General features: G+C 37.4%; 1 protein-coding gene across 1 annotated transcript in view; it reads left to right on the forward strand.

The window, feature by feature from the left end:
- Positions 1-19,039, forward strand: part of LOC122807194 (aldehyde oxidase 1-like) — a 784,671-nt gene that overhangs the window by 202,761 nt on the left and 562,871 nt on the right. Inside the window, exons 7-8 of the mRNA XM_044078244.1 lie at positions 1,825-1,911; positions 15,759-15,839. Of these exons, the coding sequence (XP_043934179.1) occupies positions 1,825-1,911; positions 15,759-15,839 (168 nt within the window). The remainder of the gene's footprint in view (positions 1-1,824; positions 1,912-15,758; positions 15,840-19,039) is intronic.

Here is a 19,039-nt window from a genome sequence, read left to right on the forward strand (position 1 = left end):
GGAATCTAGCAAAGCTTAGTTTAGATATTTTTCTTTCTTTATTTGAGACTATCCTGCAATGCTGTTTTAAATATTTCCTGTGATTTTGAACTTTGATGTCACTGTGAATATATATTCAGTATTGTATTTTTTTATTATTTATTATTAAATATATTTAAACCTTTCATTGTGGCTGATCTGTGTAGAGATATCTAAGTTCCGAGAGTACTTGCATATTTATTTTGTGACACTGTGTAGGCCACTCCTAATAGCCTTGCTCTTGGTCAAACTACCATTTGTATTAATAGTAACATTACACAGTAAGTTTGGACACCCCTTGTTAAGGGCCTTAAAGTAGCTGACAAGGAGTTGGCTGGTGGCAGTGATAACTACCTTATAGTCTGGACAAAAGGGGGCATAGCTAATAAACCTGTGTCAGCCTTTCCCAGGTGTGTGTGTGTGTGTGTGTGTGTGTGTGTGTGTGTGTGTGTGTGTGTGTGTGTGTGTGTGTGTGTGTGTGTGTGTGTGTGTGTGTGTGTGTGTGTATAAATCAAACCTCAAACCATGTTTGTGTGTGTGTGTGTGTGTGTGTGTGTGTGTGTGTGTGTGTGTGTGTGTGTGTGTGTGTGTGTGTGTGTGTCAGCTACTTGGGCAGGGATATGAAGCACTGGTTGGACAGAGATGGTGCTGGAGGTCTTGACTTGGCACTCAGCTGAGATCTCAACCATATAGCTGTGCCAGTGGGGACTCATATTGGGGATCTGGAGAAAGAGGGAGAAACCAGCCCCGGACTGACTGTGGTCTCCGTGTGCTCTTAAGGGAAATTGCACTTGATACAGAGAGCTGCATCTGGAAATAGTGTGTGTGTACCTGACATCCTGTCAGTGTACACCCTCCACTATTGCCAGTGGTAAGGATTGAGGCTCCTTGATTACTGGTCCAGTGGTGGGTCATCACAACATGGATAAATATATAGGTGGCAGGCAATGATTACATCATGGTAGCCCATTGCATCATCACAACAGTACTTGAGTGGAGAGTGTTTTGAATGAAAATGTAGAAGGGAGTATTTATTGTTTCTACAAATTGCATCATATATTAGGTATTCTGATAATAACTTGCTGACAATGTAAAGTTGTGGTTACAATCATGAAATGTTCAGTGATGCATCCTTTTTGTCAGGAAATTCATAGTCGTCAGTCTAGTATGGTTGGCAGTATTCTGCTGCAAAATCAAAACTCACACATTATATCCCAAGTCATTCTAACTAGGACCACATATGAAAATTTGCATGTTCAGGTTAATTGCTGGACATATAATGGTAGACAGCAGAAAACTTGTTGAAAATTGTTAATATGGGGTATCTTACATCGTGTTTCAGAAATTAATTTTCTCTAGCAATATAATGTTCCATTTACCATGGTGGCAGTCTGATAATTGTTCTAATTTTGTTATGAATACAACAGTGTTATAGCTAGTGAAGAGGTCTCAAAAACATATATGGACTAGTTCTCAAATATATATATGGACCAGTTCTTACTGCTTTCTTTTTCTATTTTTATTTTCATGGCTGTTTATGTCTGTACTCTTTCCCAGCAGATCACTAACAAGGCTATTGTGTTTGTTGTCTTATTGATCCATTCCATTTCACCCTTTTCTCTCATTTGTACGCAAAGTGTCCTGCTGCTATTTCACACCTGTGAGCAGTTGAGAAAATAACAAAAATGAATCTTTAAAAAAGAAAACACTGAAAGTATTGCATATATCTCTAACAGTTGTGTCATACTGCGCTGCATTCACTAAATACTGCTACACCTATATTAAACAATATTTAATAATTTATAGGTATCCTGCTGCCAGACAAAGGATGGAAAATGCTGTCTCAGTGCTGAAGATGATGCTACACTGTCTTCTGATGCCACAGAGGAAGCTGTAAGTTAGGGTGCTTCTATGTCTTGCTTTAAGCTTTAATATTTTGTGGTGATACAAAATATTTTGTTCTTTACACCTGATGCTTATAAGTGTTAGTTTATTCTTATATGGGAATAGCTTAAGTCTGTCAATGTGATTACTGCACTCCCATGTTATCTAATTAGATCAGACTGTTTGCAGCATAGTCTTTTACAACTTGTGTGACTAAGCTTATGATTTCATAGCCTCAAACTGATAACAACAGTCTAAAAGACCTTTCTTTATATTTTGTGCAACATCTTCCAGTATTTGAATTGGAGAATTCTGTTATTCAGATTCTAGAAAATATTAAAAATTAAAGTCTCTGAGATGGTATAGAAATGTTTAATTCCATCCATTTATAAAATTACTGTGTACTGTATGTTATGCTAAAGTCAGTGTGTCAGAACCATTCTAAATATATAGTTGTAAAGAACAGAAGAGATACAAATTAAGATTATAAGTTTAATTGCAGTGCCGTACCTCTCACCTGCCCAGATTTTCATAGAATGTCCAGATTTTTGCCTCATATTTCTGGTCTGTGTCTCATAAAATTTGTGGTTTTCCAGCAAATTACTGAAAACTGAAGTCACTAAATAATGACTTGGGTTTTAGGTTCAGTCTTCGTACTATTCAGAGCCCAAATACTGTTATTCTACCAACTTTCTAAGTTTATAGGAGCATTATTTAAAATCTATCTCTATTTTGGGGCATTCATCCCTCCATTATTTTAGGGTTTGTAATGATTTCTTGCACTAAGAGGTTGAGAGGTATGTACAGTGTTCAGGTCTAAAGACCATCAAGAATCACAGATTCCTTCATGTCTGGATCAAAAAACAAATCTCCTACCCAAATATCCAAATTATTTTTAAACTTTACCAGAGTCTCAGATCACCTTATCTATACAGGTAATTTGTTCCACAATGCTGGAATTCTTAAAGGACAGCAACAGGATTCTATTGTTAAATGCTCAACTTTGCTGCCATTTTCTCCCTATTTACAGTCCCTGCTATTAATAAATAACAATACAGCATTTAAAATATTTTAAATCGACTGTTTCTCTTGACTAGAACAATACCTTACTACAGTGTGGTGGTTTCAGTTTCAAAAAAACTTTTATCCCACCGTGGCAAAGCTTGCTGCAGTCTCCAATTTATTGATGTAATCAAGACCAATGAATACAGGTAGTTTTCTGGCCAATTCCCTCCCCAAACTGACATCACTATGACCGTCCTAAAAACCCACCCATGCTGTGATGTCACAGCTCCTTGGTCCTTCCTTTATCATTACAGAAAGTAAAGGCTAGAACAAGGAAACAGTACATGAGTCTAGTCTCCTGCTGTGAACTGTCAATCACAGCTCAAATTACCCTTAGCACTTTGACAGCTAAGGAAGTTAGGTGTGAAGGGGGATGGGAGATGAGTTGAAGTAGTACAATTCAGGCTTCAAAAAAGACTGGAATTCAGCCATTCTAAAAAGAAGCAGCAGTAAAAAGCACTTTGAAAGTCTATTCTGTGGAATTTGCACTGTTTATGTTTTAAGTAGTCATTGAACTGTATTAAATGTTACTTAAAACTAACTTAGTGAAAGACAGCTGTATATGCATGTAAAATCAATGCAGTGATAGGAGCTTTAGGAAGAAAGAGGCCTGCGTGATGTAATTTTTTTACAGACAAGCACTGCATTGTGGGATACCTAGAGGCAGATTAAGCAATCAGGATCACTTCAAGAGGCTAGACCGCATGTGGTCAGACTCAGAAATTATGTATAAAAATATTTAAAAACCTGTAAATACTTCCAGAGTGGTGTTAAAATATAGATAACACCAAACCATGTTGAAATGAACATGTTTTTTGAGTCTATGGGTATGGTTCTCCTTTAAAGTCAAATACAAGCATGTCAAACTTGATTTAAACTTAGGTATGTAGAACTTCTGATTCCTATTTCTAAGTTCTAAATTTTATTGAAACGTTTCTAAGTTGATGTTTGTTTTTCTGAATATTATTATCTGGAAATGCATCATATGTAAATATACATTTCTCCCTAATATATCAATATAGAAAAGTGTATAACAATGTTGCATCTCTCCATATATGACATTTTCGTTGGATATAGAATTTTCTTGGTAAACCTTCTTCACAGATTCCAAGTTTTTAAGCTGCAGTATTGTGTTGCTGGAGAACACATTATAGTCAACAATGAGATGAAAAGATGTCTTAAATGTAAATGTTAATTATTATCATGTTGGCTAAATTCCTCAATGTTATACCTAGCTACTTCACTGCTCAACAAGTTGCACTTTTGGCATGTAAGCTGAAAATAAAGCTGTCTGGTACAATCATTTCCAAGTCTCTATAATGGTTAACATCTTATATTAAAGTAGATGTCATTTGTATAAGTGTTGTTATTTAGGGTTTTACAAAATATATCATGTTCCATTTGTCAGCAGTAAATTTAAGATAAATAAACTCAGCCCAGATATAAATATCAGCCTTATAGTTAAGGAATGATCCAGAAATGTCTGTTTTAGGTATAGTGGCAAAAACTATATTAAATAGAGCTGGACCCAGTATGGTTCTCTGTGATATACCAGAAATAACTGGTAAATATCCCAACTAATACTTTATTAACTGTGCCTTGTGATCTGCAGTATCCATGCAGCTAGTCACTTAATTATCACACAGTGCCTTATGAATGGTAGAAAAAGAAAATAATTCAAATGCTTTAGCTAGCCCTAAGTACATAACACTTGATGATAATCCTAGGTATAATGTGATAGTAATCTGATCATACAATTCTACAAGATGTGTGAGCCTCATGTTGATCTATATCTAGTTATGGCATTTTGTTGTTATCGCTCATTAACTCAGACAGGCACCTGTCTGGGCATTTGCCTAAGATGGGCAGTAGGCTGGCTTAAAGTTCTTTATGTTTTCCCTACAATCCTTTTTATATGTGGGTGTAATAAGTGATTTCATCCAAGCATTTGGAGCTCTGTCAGAGTGAAGAATATTGTTAAAGATATTCTTTAATATAAGTACAAGAGTGTCCTTTAATTTATTTAGTGAAATGACAGGGATAGTGTGACATTTTCTTAATTTTGTTCATAGCACCTCTGAAGAACTGAGAAGATATAGTAAGGCAAAAATCCCTGCTGGGAGTCCTAAACACAGTTTCATGATCAGTTACATTGTTATCAGAAAGAATAAAGGATTTATTGAGTTTGGTTGCCATTAATAATGCATCAGTAACTAAAGCATTATTTACTTTTATAGCACACATACGATAACCTATTTTGCCATTATTCTTTATATATTTAGAATACTTTGTACTAACATCCTCTACTAGCTTTTTTTTTATAATTAACTTTTGCTACTTGAATTTTATTTTTCATTAATTTACTGATCATGTTCTAATTTTGATTATTGAAGCTGCTTGAAAGTTTTTTTATCAATACAGAAAGTCCTTTTTTTTCTTATACCATTAAATTAACTCATAATCCAACCAAAATGGTAATTTATTTTATAATTCTTATCTATAAGAAGTAGAGTCAACACCGTACTTTAAGAATGGAATAACTAAAGTATGTTTTAGTGTTAAGAGTTTCCTTGGACCAATTGACTTTATCAATCATGTTGTTCAATGTATTGCTGTCATTCTTGCCATGATTAAATTGAATTGAATTTATCACATTTGTTTTGCAAAGCAATTAAATATGAACGCTTTTTAAATGTTTTCCACCAGTCTGCCACAAAATGTAGGGTTACTTGCACCTCAGTCCTGGGACCTCTCTTGTTCGGTATATATTTCTCAGAGGTACAGGCCAACATGGAAGGACTGTGGCTGAACAAGTTCGCAGATGACTGCAAACTGGGCGCCATAATAGACTCTGCAGCCGACACAAGCATCCTCCAAAAGGGCCTCATAGAAACAGACAACTGGTGCCAGAGCCATGGCCTCAAGCTAAACGCCAAAAAGTGTATAGTCATCCCCTTTGGCAAAAACAAAGTGCCCACAAATTACCACATAGGTGGTAATCCATTAAGTACAGAAGAAGTAATTAGGGACCTGGGGACCCAAGTTGATAGCAATCTCTCATTTGACAACCACGTGGCCAAAGTGGTTAGAAAAACATTTTATATAGCCCACCTAATCATGAAGGGATTCACATCTAGATCAGGGGAGGTCATCGTGCCTCTTTACTCATCCCTCATCAGGCCCATAATTGAGTACAATGCCCCTTTTGGGATGTACCTTACCAGATATCTGCAGCAACTGAAAAGACCCCAAAAGTACCTCACCAAGAGGATCAAAGGGCTCAAACAGATGCCGTATGCTGCCCGGTTAAAGAAACTCCAGCTCTACTCAGTGGCATACCGCCTGCTCAGAGGCGATCTGTGCCTGACGTATAAAGCCATGTCCAACCTGGAATTAATGGACATGCTGCACCTCAGAAAATCCAAATCCCATCGAGCTATGCGCTCGAGGGACTTGAACCTCAGCACTGAAATAAATAGGACATGCTGGAGGGACAGATTCATAACCCAGAGACTCCCATCACTCTGGAATAAAATCCCAGTTCAGGTTAGGCAGAGTTCCTCACTGACTCTCTTCAAGAGGAATCTTGATGAGTGGATGGGAGATCGTAGGTTTACCCCGGGTATCACTTCTGTGTTACTGTTAGACAGAGGCACAGTATACTAACCTCGAAAAAGGGCATAGCAAAATTAATTTAAAATGGGTGGCGAAAGCCATACACACTCTGGCTAGGCTTATAAATGCCCTAGGGCAGATAGCCTAGTATGAACCTATGAACCTGAGTATATGTCATTTGCAAACATGCAAGCATGTACATACTTTGGGGTCTTACTGGTTGATTACTTAAATTTTCCAGTAATATTCATAAACTGATAGGGAATATCTCTGTTTTATTGCATATGAAAAACAATTGGATGATGGATGTGATATGGGTTACAGTACTTGGATCTGCTCCACTGCTCACCATGAAATTAAGTCTTAAAATGTTATAACTTAATGGCCTGCAGTGGTATGGTCTCGCAAGTCATACCACTGGTGCTAAATAGATTAAGGTATACAAAATGAAACAGAAGTATGAACCATTAAACAACTTTTTAAGTGCAGCCTGGCCACAGGAGCAAGTCAGAAGTATGCACTGTCACCTACAGTGTGGGTGTACACCAGCCACACCCAAGAATAAGCTTCACACTGAACACCCTTTGGCCTAACTCTCCAGATCCCTTTCTCACCATGTTTTGTAAGTTTCAATGCTTTCGTGTGATCACTTTCCAAAAGTAACTGTACTTTAAAACAAACTCTTAAATTCACACACACACACACACACACACACACACACACACACACACACACGCACACACGCACACACGCACACACACACACACACACACACACACACACACACACACACACACACACACACACACACACACTTGCATGTACAAATATTAATTTCCAGGGAAGGCCAGTAATATTTTTCAGTACTACAGCCTTCTCTACTGGCTCACTGTTGTAAACTGTCACCAACCGCAGATTAGCAGGTGTGGGATCTCTCAGTCACTCTTTTTAATAAGTTGAATAGTAATACATACAAATGGTAATGTGTTACTGAGCAGTCTAGCTGAAAGGAAGTTGATGCCACCAGTTTGTCATTATTTAGCTATAAATACCCTTTATCAGTTACTAATTAACTAAAAGATGACCAGCCACGATTGTTAAAAAGTGAATAAATAAAAATACTTTAGTTAGAAATGAGTAAGTTAAACATTGCAATTAAACATTAAATATATAGGAATATAATAAGCTGCACATGAAAAGAAAAAAATAATCCTTTTGAACAAATAAGTTACAGGATATAGTATTTGTCTGCAGATTTACTTTCTTTCTAATTATGAATGACTAGAATTAATGAACATTAAGCCAAACTGTCTGATTTTCCAAGCAGAAACACAAGTTCAAAGAACAAAACACACAGGTTACAAGCTTCAGAGTAGTTCTAATTTATCTTTTCTGTTATGTTGATTCAGCTATGTAGTTTATATTTTTTAATATGGAAATCACAGAAGCGATGATTCAAAGTTTTAGATTTATATACTAATGAGTCTCTTAAGTTGCTGTTGGCCAGCTATTCCATTAAAATATTTCTTCAATTACTCTTTTACAAGCTATCTTCCTGTCCCAGGAGCCAGCCTTTCTAATTACAGATAAAATCAATTATACTTTGTTTTATATGTTTGCCTCATATTTCATATTCTAGGTGTAACTGCCGTATTTCCAGCAGAAGGAAGTTCTAGTCTTAAGTTGCAAATATTATTTGCGTATGTTGTTGTTGTTTGTCTTTCGGCTTTTCCTGGTTAGGGGTCGCCACAGCAGAACTCCGGTCCGCTAATGATTGGCAGTAGATTTTCACGAATGGCAAGGTGCCAGCTCGATGTCCAACCTTCAATGAAGGCAGAAATATATTCATAGAAAAAGTCATACAGTCTCATACATTTTCCTGCCACTGAAAACACATGTATTGCACATTAAATCACATATTTTTACTTTATCAGATGCATGTTTTCCAATACTTATGCAAAGTTCACATATCATTTACATTGTGACATAGAAAATACAAGCATATATCTATCTGTCTCTAAATATCTATATCTATAGCTATACCTGTATATCTATATATCTACACATACCTCTCAACTGTTTCTGATTTTCAGGGACGTCCCTGATTTTGACTCAAATTTTAGCTCTGTCCCTCTTAATCCCTCCTAAAACTAATGACTTTTGGAGGAAAGATGGTGAATTACACAATGAATAATGACAATAATTAAGAGTTATACCTATTTCCCCACTGTAGTGAGATCTCGTAGTTAGTATATATAAAATACTGGGGGTATGGGAGTTGCAGAGGGGCTTGCACCCCTGCAAAAATGACTTTGTAGAGTTTTTTTTTTTTAATCTTACCAATTTGTTGAACTGGCAGCCGTGAAAGTGCACTTTTGCATAACTGGGCTTGTAATTTTTCTTTTTGAAAGGATGAGCTTTTGATAAGAAAAAGTAGACCCATGATATATATATATATATATATATATATATATATATATATATATATATATATATATATATATATATGAACCTCACAGCATATATCTGCTCTAAATGCATTCCTTACATGGCTGGATATGATCACAATTAGGAAAAGGATGTTTTTACTAACCTTTGAATACACACTTGCCGTCAGTGCCTCGTCCTCTATTCATAATATACAAAAATAACAGACCTTACAAAACTAAACAAGTAGAGTTGTTATACTGTAACACAGCAGGAAACCACACTGCATCACAGTGAAAGGGTTTGTTTGGTTAAGCATGTCTGTCATCATTAGTATATACACAATTTAATCCACTTAATCCTGTCTGTGGCAAGGTACTATATTATCTTATTATTATTATTATTATTATCAAGGAGAATTTCAGAACTCTTAAGATCTTCATAGTGCAAAATTTTATACTAAATGCATACTTCTCAACCTCTTAGAGCCAGAAATCCGGACACAGTCATCAATAATGGAGGGGGGGGGGGGGTCAAAGGCCCAAAACTAGGGACAATTTTTAAATATTGCTCTTACAAACGTAGATAGTTGATAGAATAATAGGTTTTGCATTAGCATGCATTTTTCTGGAGGGTATGAACTCTGAAGCTCAAATGTCTGTCATTATTTTCTTACTTCAACTCTCAACAATTTGCCAGTGCTTTTCCAGAAAACCACAATTTTAAGAGAAACAGACCAAAAATATCAGGCAAAAATCTTGACATTCTGCACAAATCTCTACAGTTGAGAGGCATGAGTCCTTATGATATCCAAAACTGTTCTCTCTCTCTCATGCATAATCAATGCATTTTCCATTAAACGCCTACCATCTGAATGTCCTACCTGCTACAACAAGACCAGGGCACGATTTTAGCCAACTTAAGATTACATTAACAAGATGAATAAAACTGCTACATTGCCCTCACATAATTGATATCACTACTATATCCATGTGGTACACAAGCTTGTCATTGGTTGTCACTGGTCATTAGTCATTGTCATTCATTCTGACAACTATGCAGCATTATAATGTATTGGCTTAGTCCTTAAATGATGACTGTTTTAAGGTGGCTTAATGCTGTTATTGTTCAACTCTGCTTTTGTTTAGATTATATTTACATTTGTTTTGAAAGTAATAAGGAAGTGACCGAGAAATGGCCCTGGCGGTCCATTTCCCTTACCTGAAAATGAAACAAGGAAGTAAATAAATAAATAGATAAATCCTTTAACAGTGGCCAAGATCTGTGTCATTGCCTTGAATTGCATACATTTACCTGGGAGGAAATTAATCCTTCTTTCTTTCTTTCTTTCTTTCTTTCTTTCTTTCTTTCTTTCTTTCTTTCTTTCTTCATGTTTCCATTTTTCAGTATTTCTTTTCTTTCTCTTATTATTTCCTTTCCCTTTAAACTGCATTGTTTTCCAAGATGTAAATTATAAAACTAAAGGAATGCAATAAAAGACCGGGCCAGTTTAAACAATGTGTTGCTGAGCCTTTTAAAAAGATATGATATTAATTTAAATTGCAGACAAGGATAAGCGGTTGTTAAGACAAGCAGTGGGAACATGTAAGCTGCAAATGCTTAAAAAATATGAATTTGTTGAGTAATAGCCCACCAAGATGTGACCAACAAAATTCTTTGTGCTAAGACAAGTGCAGAGGAGAATGATAAAATGGATTAAACCTTGCCTTAAGTGAACTAGGCCTACCTTTTTATCAAACATTATACTGAATGGAAGCTCAGATTGCTTTGATAAAACAAAATACAGGCATTGTGCCTTAAGAAGAGTACCGTTATGGATGTGGAAATGTTTACCAAAGTAATTATTCAAATAATATTTATGTAGATTTTCTTATTACAGAATTTATAACTAGATCACAGTATAATCTAGTGTAATTCAATTAACCAGGAATCACTCCTAGCAAAATACAGAACACTTGTGATATCTGATGGTTCCAATAGGGCCATTAACATCACTAGCCTTGATTTTTATTGTTGCTAATGTTGCCACTAGTATATGGCAGCTGATTGTGTTAATGACATCACCAATGTGAGTGAATAGATTGCCTGTGTCTGTTAGGTGCTGCACTTTTTGGATTTCCGTTAATGTAATGTCATACCTTATCAGGTTATTTCTCCCATCCTCCAGTTATCTAATTACAAACTCAAGTAGCTTCTTCTATCCTCATGTTAGAACTGTTGTCCCAAGTATAGTTGGTTAGATGTTACTGGTAACTAGGGGCCTGTGCCTTCTAATCTGCAACAAGATTAACTAGTGATTTAAAGAACTTAACAGAACACCCCTTGTTAACTAGAAATGGCCTTTATTGTAACATGTCATTAAAACACTGGACATTAAGTGAAGCAAACAATTTTCAGTACAACTACATGACTTTAATCTTACAAAACTAAGTATGCTGTAGTCAGATACTTTCTCACCCCCTTATTTTCCAACACTATAAATAAAATTAATAATAGACAAATGCAAAGCACGGTTTCTGTGTAAGATGACCTGAGCTGTCTTTGCCTGTGTTTTCTTTGATCTTTCTCTTCAATTACCCTTCAGTTGTTAGCTTTTCTGAAAACAAGTGCAATCAGAGATCTATGTTAATCCCTTTTATTATTAGTTCAGCCACACTATGTCTGTCGTTCTGTCTACTATAAATGTTTGCCACTCTCCTCCCATTTCCTTCCAAAATATCTAGCACTGTTCATCACAGCCTTAATCCCTTCCTGCCTCCTCAGTCCCCATTGCACTGTGGAAAGTATGAGTGTTTGTCTTTTGTACTTTGTCCTGCATGATACCCCACCAAATGGCAGCGCTGACACTAAGACTTAATTTCCTTTAAATAGCACCCCTAGAGAATATGCTGCGCTGTTTTACTTTCTCTACAGAAGTTATAGAAGAGTTCTTCCCAAAAATGCAACTTGTGCAACAGACACACCACCTTATATACTTGAAGAATGGAACTGAATTCCAGTGCAGAACTAATACTCTTATAAGGTATATAATGCACTTCTGTAATGTAGTTAGTAATCCAGACTAGTGTAAAAAAACAACAAAGTTATACGACAGTTACCACAGAATTTTGTAAATCACTTACAAACTTTGTAGGTTAACTTCAAATGAGTAATAATATCTTTTTTATCATTTGTAATATTCATAGTGGAAAGATCCATACACTTCATGAGAAGTTAGCACAGCTGCATGTTTCTGTTTGTGCTAACAAATACACACAAATACTAACACCAAATGTTCATACTGTTGCAGATATTAATGCAACTCAATGCAGATAAATATTAATAATACAGTTTATAATACTCTTACTTAATAGCTTTCATAGTCCTAAGATTCAGGAAATGGTGAAATGTTTACAGGAAACAACCACTGAGGATGAGTGATCATCATCTTCTTTCAGCTGCTCCCGTTAGGGTCGCCACAGCGGATCACCTGTTTCCATTTCTTCCTGTTCTCTGCATCTTGCTCTGTCACACCAACCACCTGCATGTCCTCTCTCACCACATCCATAAACCTTATCTTAGGCCTTCCTCTTTTCCTGTTACCTGGTAGCTTCATCCTTAGCATCTTTTTCCCAATATACTCAGCATCCCTCCTCAGCACATGTCCAAACCAATGTAATCTTGCCTCTGTGGCTTTGTCTCCAAACCTTCCAACCTGGGCTGACCCTCTAATATACTTATTCCTAATCCTGTCCACCCTCGTCACACCCAGTGCAAATCTTAACATCTGTAACTCTGCCACATCCAGCTCAAACGCCTGCCTTTTTGTCAATGCCACTGTCTCCAACCCATATAACATAGCTGGTCTCATTACCCTCTTGTAGACCTTCCCTTTCACTCTTACAGGTATTCGTCTGTCACAAATCACTCCTGACACTCTTCTCCACCCACTCCATCCTACCTGTACTCTCTTCTTCACCTCTCTTCCACACTCACCGTTACTCTGAACTATTGATCCCAAGTATTTAAATTCATCCACCTTCGCCACCTCTACTCCTTGCATCCTCACCATTCCTCTATCCTCCCTCTCATTCACACACATATATTCTGTCTTAGTCCTGCTGACCTTCATTCCTCTTCTCTCTAGATCATATCTCCAGCTCTCCAGGATCTCCTCCACCTGTTCCCTACTCTCGCTACAGATCACAATGTCATCTGCAAACATCATAGTCCATGGGGACTCCTGTCTGATCTCGTCTGTCAACCTGTCCATCACCATTGCAAATAAGAAAGGGCTCACAGCTGATCCTTGATGTAACCCCACCTCCACCTTAAACGCATCTGTCACTCCCACCGCAGACCTCACCGCTGTCACACTACCCTCGTACATATCCTGTACCACTTTTACATACTTCTTTGACACTCCTGACTTCCTCATACAATACCACAACTCCTCTCTAGGCACCCTGTCATATGCTTTCTCAAAGTCTACAAAAACACAATGCAACTCCTTCTGACATTCTCTGTACTTCTCCATCAACACTCTCAGAGCAAACATTGCATCTGTAGTGCTCTTTCCCAGCATGAAACCATACTGCTGTTCATTAATCATCACATCCCTTCTTAACCTAGCTTCCATTACTCTTTCCCATAACTTCATGCTGTGACTGATCAATTTAATCCCTCTGTAGTTACTACAGCTCTGCACATCACACTTATTCTTAAAAAATCTGTACCAAAACACTTTTTCTCCTTTCCTCAGGCATCCTCTCACTCTCCAAGATTTCATTAAACAATCTGGTTAAAAACTCCACTGCCATTTCACCTAAACACCTCCATGCTTCCACAGGTATGTCATCTGGGCCAACAGCCTTTCCATTCTTCATTCTCTTCATAGCTATCCTTACTTCCTCCTTGCTAATCCATTGTACTTCATGATTCACTATCCCTACATCATCCAACCTTCGCTCCTTCTCATTCTCTTCATTCATCAACCCCTCAAAGTACTCTTTCCATCTCCTCAACACACTCTCCTCACTTGTGAGTATGTTTCCCTCATTATCCTTTATCACCTTTACCTGCTGCACATCTTTCCTAGCTCGGTCCCTCTGTCTAGCCAATCTGTACAGGTCCTTTTCTCCCTCCTTAGTGTCCAACCTTTCATACAACTCTTCATATGCCTTATCCTTAGCCTTCGCCACCTCTCTCTTTGCCATGTACCTCATCTCCTTATACTCATGTCTACTTTCTTCTTCTCTCTGACAATCCCACTTCTTCTTTGCCAACCTCTTTGCCTGTATACTCTTCTGTACTTCCTCATTCCACCACCATGTCTCCTTGTCATCCTTCCTCTGTCCTGATGTGATACCAAGCACCTTTCTAGCAGTCTCCCTTACTAGCTCTGCTGTAGTTACCCAGCTATTTGGTAACTCTTCACTGCCACCCAGTGCCTGTCTTAACTCATCCCTGAACTCCACCTCACAATTACCCTTTTTCAATTTCCACCATCTCCAATCTCCTTCAAACTGGCCCTGCTACATAAGATATAATCCACCTGTGTGTATTTTCCTCCACTCTTGTAGGTGACCCTATGCTCCTCCCTCTTGTTAAAATACGTATTCACCACAGCCATATCCATCCTTTTTGCAAAATCCACTACCATCTGACCTTCTGAATTCCTTTGTTTAACACCATACCTTCACATCACTTCCTAATCCCCACAGTTCCTTTCACCAACATGCCCATTTAAATCTGCTCCAATCACCACTCTCTCACTCTTGGGTACAGTCATCACAACTTCATCCAATTCACTCCAAAATGTTTCTTTCTCATCCATTGCACACCCAACTTGTGGAGCATATGCACTAACAACATTCATCATTACACCATCAATTTCCAGCTTCATAAACATCACTCTATCTGACACCCTTTTTACCTCCAAAACACTCTACGCATACTGTTCCTTCAGAATAACTCCTACGCCATTTCTCCTCCCATCCACACCATGATAAAACAATTTGAACCCACCTCCGATACACCTAGCCTTACTCCCCTTACATCTGGTCTCTTGCACACACAATATACCAACCTTCCTTCTGTCCATCATATCAGCTAGCTCTCTCCCTGTACCAGTCATACTGCCAACATTCAAAGTTCCGACCCTCACTACCACAGTCCTAGCCTTTCTCTTCTCTTCCTGCCTTTGGCCATGCCTTCCACCTCTTCTCCTCCTTCAGCCAACAGTAGCCCAATTTCTGCCAGCACCCTGTTGGCTAACAGTACTGGTGGCGGTCGTTGTTAACCCAGGCCTTGACCGATCCGGTATGGAAATATTAACTGGTGACTGCATGAAAAGATTTGACGAAGTTTAATGCCGGATGCCCTTCCTGACGCAACCCTCCCCATTTATCCGGGCTTGGGACCGGCACAGAGTGATACAGTTAAATTATTTTATACTCTTAGGAACTTATTAACACAAGTAGTGCACCCTGTGAACTATTTACCATTGAAAATTGCTTATAGTAAATGAATGACTGTTCTTTTAAGGGAATGTATCTGACAAGACAGCCCTCGTGTTTGAGCACACATAAGATAAACGTTAGTTCAGTTACGTCATTACCATGAGTTTGATAGTTAATTGCTAATTAAAGTTTTATAAATGTGTCATATTTACTATACTAGAATTTTTAGTTCTTTATTTATATAGCATAGTATTGTATTGTGCCAAGACTGTCTGCTTCTTTTTACAGATATGTACAGACCTGTTTCATCCAGCTGAATTCATGCCCTTGGACTCGACACAAGAGATCATCTTCCCACCAGAATTAATGGTAAGAATATGCTCCCTCAATGACAATTTGAATTCAGTTAATGTTAGAGTTAGTGATGAGGACTGAGAGGCTCAGAGATGAAACAACATCTGATGGATGAGAACTAAATTTAGTTCTCTATTTTCTTCTTTACTAGTAGCATTAGTAGGCATTACCAGCTTCATGGTACTGAGGCAGGGTATCTCTCTGGGCACCTGCAGCCTGACTTCTCCTAGAAACCTAGGCTATTGAATGTTTGACCATGATAAAAAGACCAAACAGCCAAAGTCCAGATGATCTGTTTTTGAGGAATTTGTGATTATTTAATGAAACCTGTTTGTCTGATGAACAAAATATTGAAAACATTACTTAAAGCCACTTTCAACAAACACAGACTAAAGCTTTTTGGTGGAGGAGGGTAAGCCCTCCCGTGCCTCCCATGTGGTAGGAGATCCCAGTAACAGCCCTCCAAAACACACACACACACACACACACACACACACACACACACACACACACACACACACACACACACACATATGGATTCACTTTGAAACCTCAACATACTGAAATATCGAGTTTCAGTATATCGAGACCAAAACAGTGAAAGAGCAAAAATAGGAAAAATAAAAACACTGGCACCCAAAACATCGAAATTTACAGACAAAAAGAATACCCAACTCTCCCCCACATAAACACACAAAAACAAGACAAAAACCTCATAGCACTAGCAAACTATAACCAGTTTGGCAAGGGCCCCTGCACCCCCATGTGGGGTGCTGTACCCCCCACACCCCCACTACTTATATATACCAACTCCGAGGTCACACTATCACAAGAAAAAAACAAACCTATTGTAATGTGCCCTACCCCTCATTGCACAGTTGCACTCATCTCATGAGAAACATACACACTACACAAATACAACACACCACTGTCAAAAATTACATACACGCACTCTCACCTACCTACCCTAACTGACTTGTAAAATGTTTCAAAAAAGTACACAAAACCACATTTCTACACAAAACCCTAACCAACTAAAAACTTACCTGAATCTCCGAACACATTCACATGTCAACTGCCATCTTTCCTACCCATACACCATTAAACCTTAAAGTGACAGCATACCAGGAAGAACAGACCACAGCACACCTAGTACTGATTCAACAAAGAGCAGATTCGACAATATGAGGTTTCCATCAACTACACTTTCGCTGTTTTGGTCTCGAGATACTGAAATTCAATATTTCAGTATCTCGAGGTTTCAAAGTGAATATATATATATATATATATATATATATATATATATATATATATATATACTTACACACACACACACACTCACACACACACACACACACACACACACACACACACATATTATATATAGATATATATATATATATATATATATATATATATATATATATATATATATATATATATATATATACACATACATACAAACGTATGCATGCATATAATGAACAACAATGGAGAAAGTATATTTTCATGTGTTTGATGAAAGAGGTTTACAGTGACAATGTCCTTGTACTATTGTCAGTTGGACAAACAGCAATGCAGGAAAACTCACATTCCCTTTTAGGAAAAGGACAGGATATGAATCAGTCCAGTATTTCTACCTGGTAGATGCCTGGGAAATATCCAATCAGGATAATACTTAGGGGAGGAAAGGAGTGTCCTTTTTGGTGTTCACAGAGGCTTGCACACACTTTTGCCTGTATCATTTTAACCCAGAGTCCCTAAAGGTACAATTGGGTCAAATGACAAAAAATGCACCCTAATGAAATATGGCAGGACCTCCTAAATGTCACCTTCCTCAATGGAGGCAGAGTAGATCCCATGAGTCAAAAATGCTTTTTCACCTGGAAAAACAGGAGTCATCAGTGAAAAATAGACTGTGGTTCACTCCACTGACATGACAAATGGGAGGATGTGTTAATGTGCAGTGACTGCATGAGCCCTGACATCATTAGGGAAGTACAATTAAAAAAAAAAACATGGTGGCATTAGTGTACTTATAAAGTATGCACTGATGAGTAGCACATATTACTTTAAGTAATTCAGTATTCTTTGTTGTAAGCTATGGAACTATAGGACTATACCTCTACCTTTACCCCAGGACTGCCCCCAGTACTACTAATGGACAGAGGCTGCTCATAAATGCATTATCCAATTCATGGGTCCCCTCAAATTATCTGTTATATGATCCCAGTTATTCCGTTAGGGGTAATACATAATTGTCATCGGTGGCAAGGTAAGGTCAATCTCTAGGCAAATGGGATAGGTATTTTGAGCACCAAAGGGGGAATTGGCTAGACCTGAAATGACTCCCAAGGGCAGCTAGCACAGTACTTACCCATGTGCTTACCTATGAACCTATGAGCCTTCATTTATGGTATTTTCAGTTTTAGTAAAATGTGAGTAACATCTGTAGTTCACAGACTAAAGGAGCATGCTGGCTAAACAAGGCTTTTCTACAGTATATGTAATTTATTTTACATGAAACAATGTGCTGGCAGTGTTCTCTTGAAAGCAGTTCAGAAATTAAATAGGTAGGGTTACATTTTTATAACATGATCAACAATTAAAGAGAATATATCCAAAAGGTATTAAATAATGAAGACCATACATTTGTGTACATTGTTTAGAGGGGCATAACACCATGTCAGCAAACTTGGCTTGAATCTTCTCTGTCGAAATGTGAGTCCAATTTTCAATGTGCAGATATTAAAACAATTTCAAATGATTATTAGTGCTAGAACATCTGTCACTTTGTAGTCTGAACTAAATAATTCAAACATCAGAACAAGCCACCCTCATAACATTTTGCATGTTTTAAATGAAACTACTCTGGAGTAGTGTGCAGTGTACACATGGCCAGTAAAATCTTTCTTAGAAAACCACTTTTATAAAATATTATCAGATTTGATATGTGCAGAACCTCATGTATAAATACTTTAAATGACTGGATTTGTGCTGGTGTGTAGCTATGCTTTTTGACAGTTAATACTAAGCATACATGCACATATTTATAATTATTGTCCTAAGTATAGAATTAAGTCATCTTTAACTGTTTTATAAGTTGTAAAAATTAAAGACATGACTCTAATCACATATTTGTAATTTATCTTTCTTGATAGTGTTCTTGGACTGTTTTTTCTACATTATGTAATTAGATGGTTATAAAAGAAGAC

Source organism: Protopterus annectens, chromosome 7.part0 (assembly GCF_019279795.1).
Source record: "Protopterus annectens isolate FY-2018-M chromosome 7.part0, PAN1.0, whole genome shotgun sequence".
NCBI classification, from domain to species: domain Eukaryota; kingdom Metazoa; phylum Chordata; order Ceratodontiformes; family Protopteridae; genus Protopterus; species Protopterus annectens.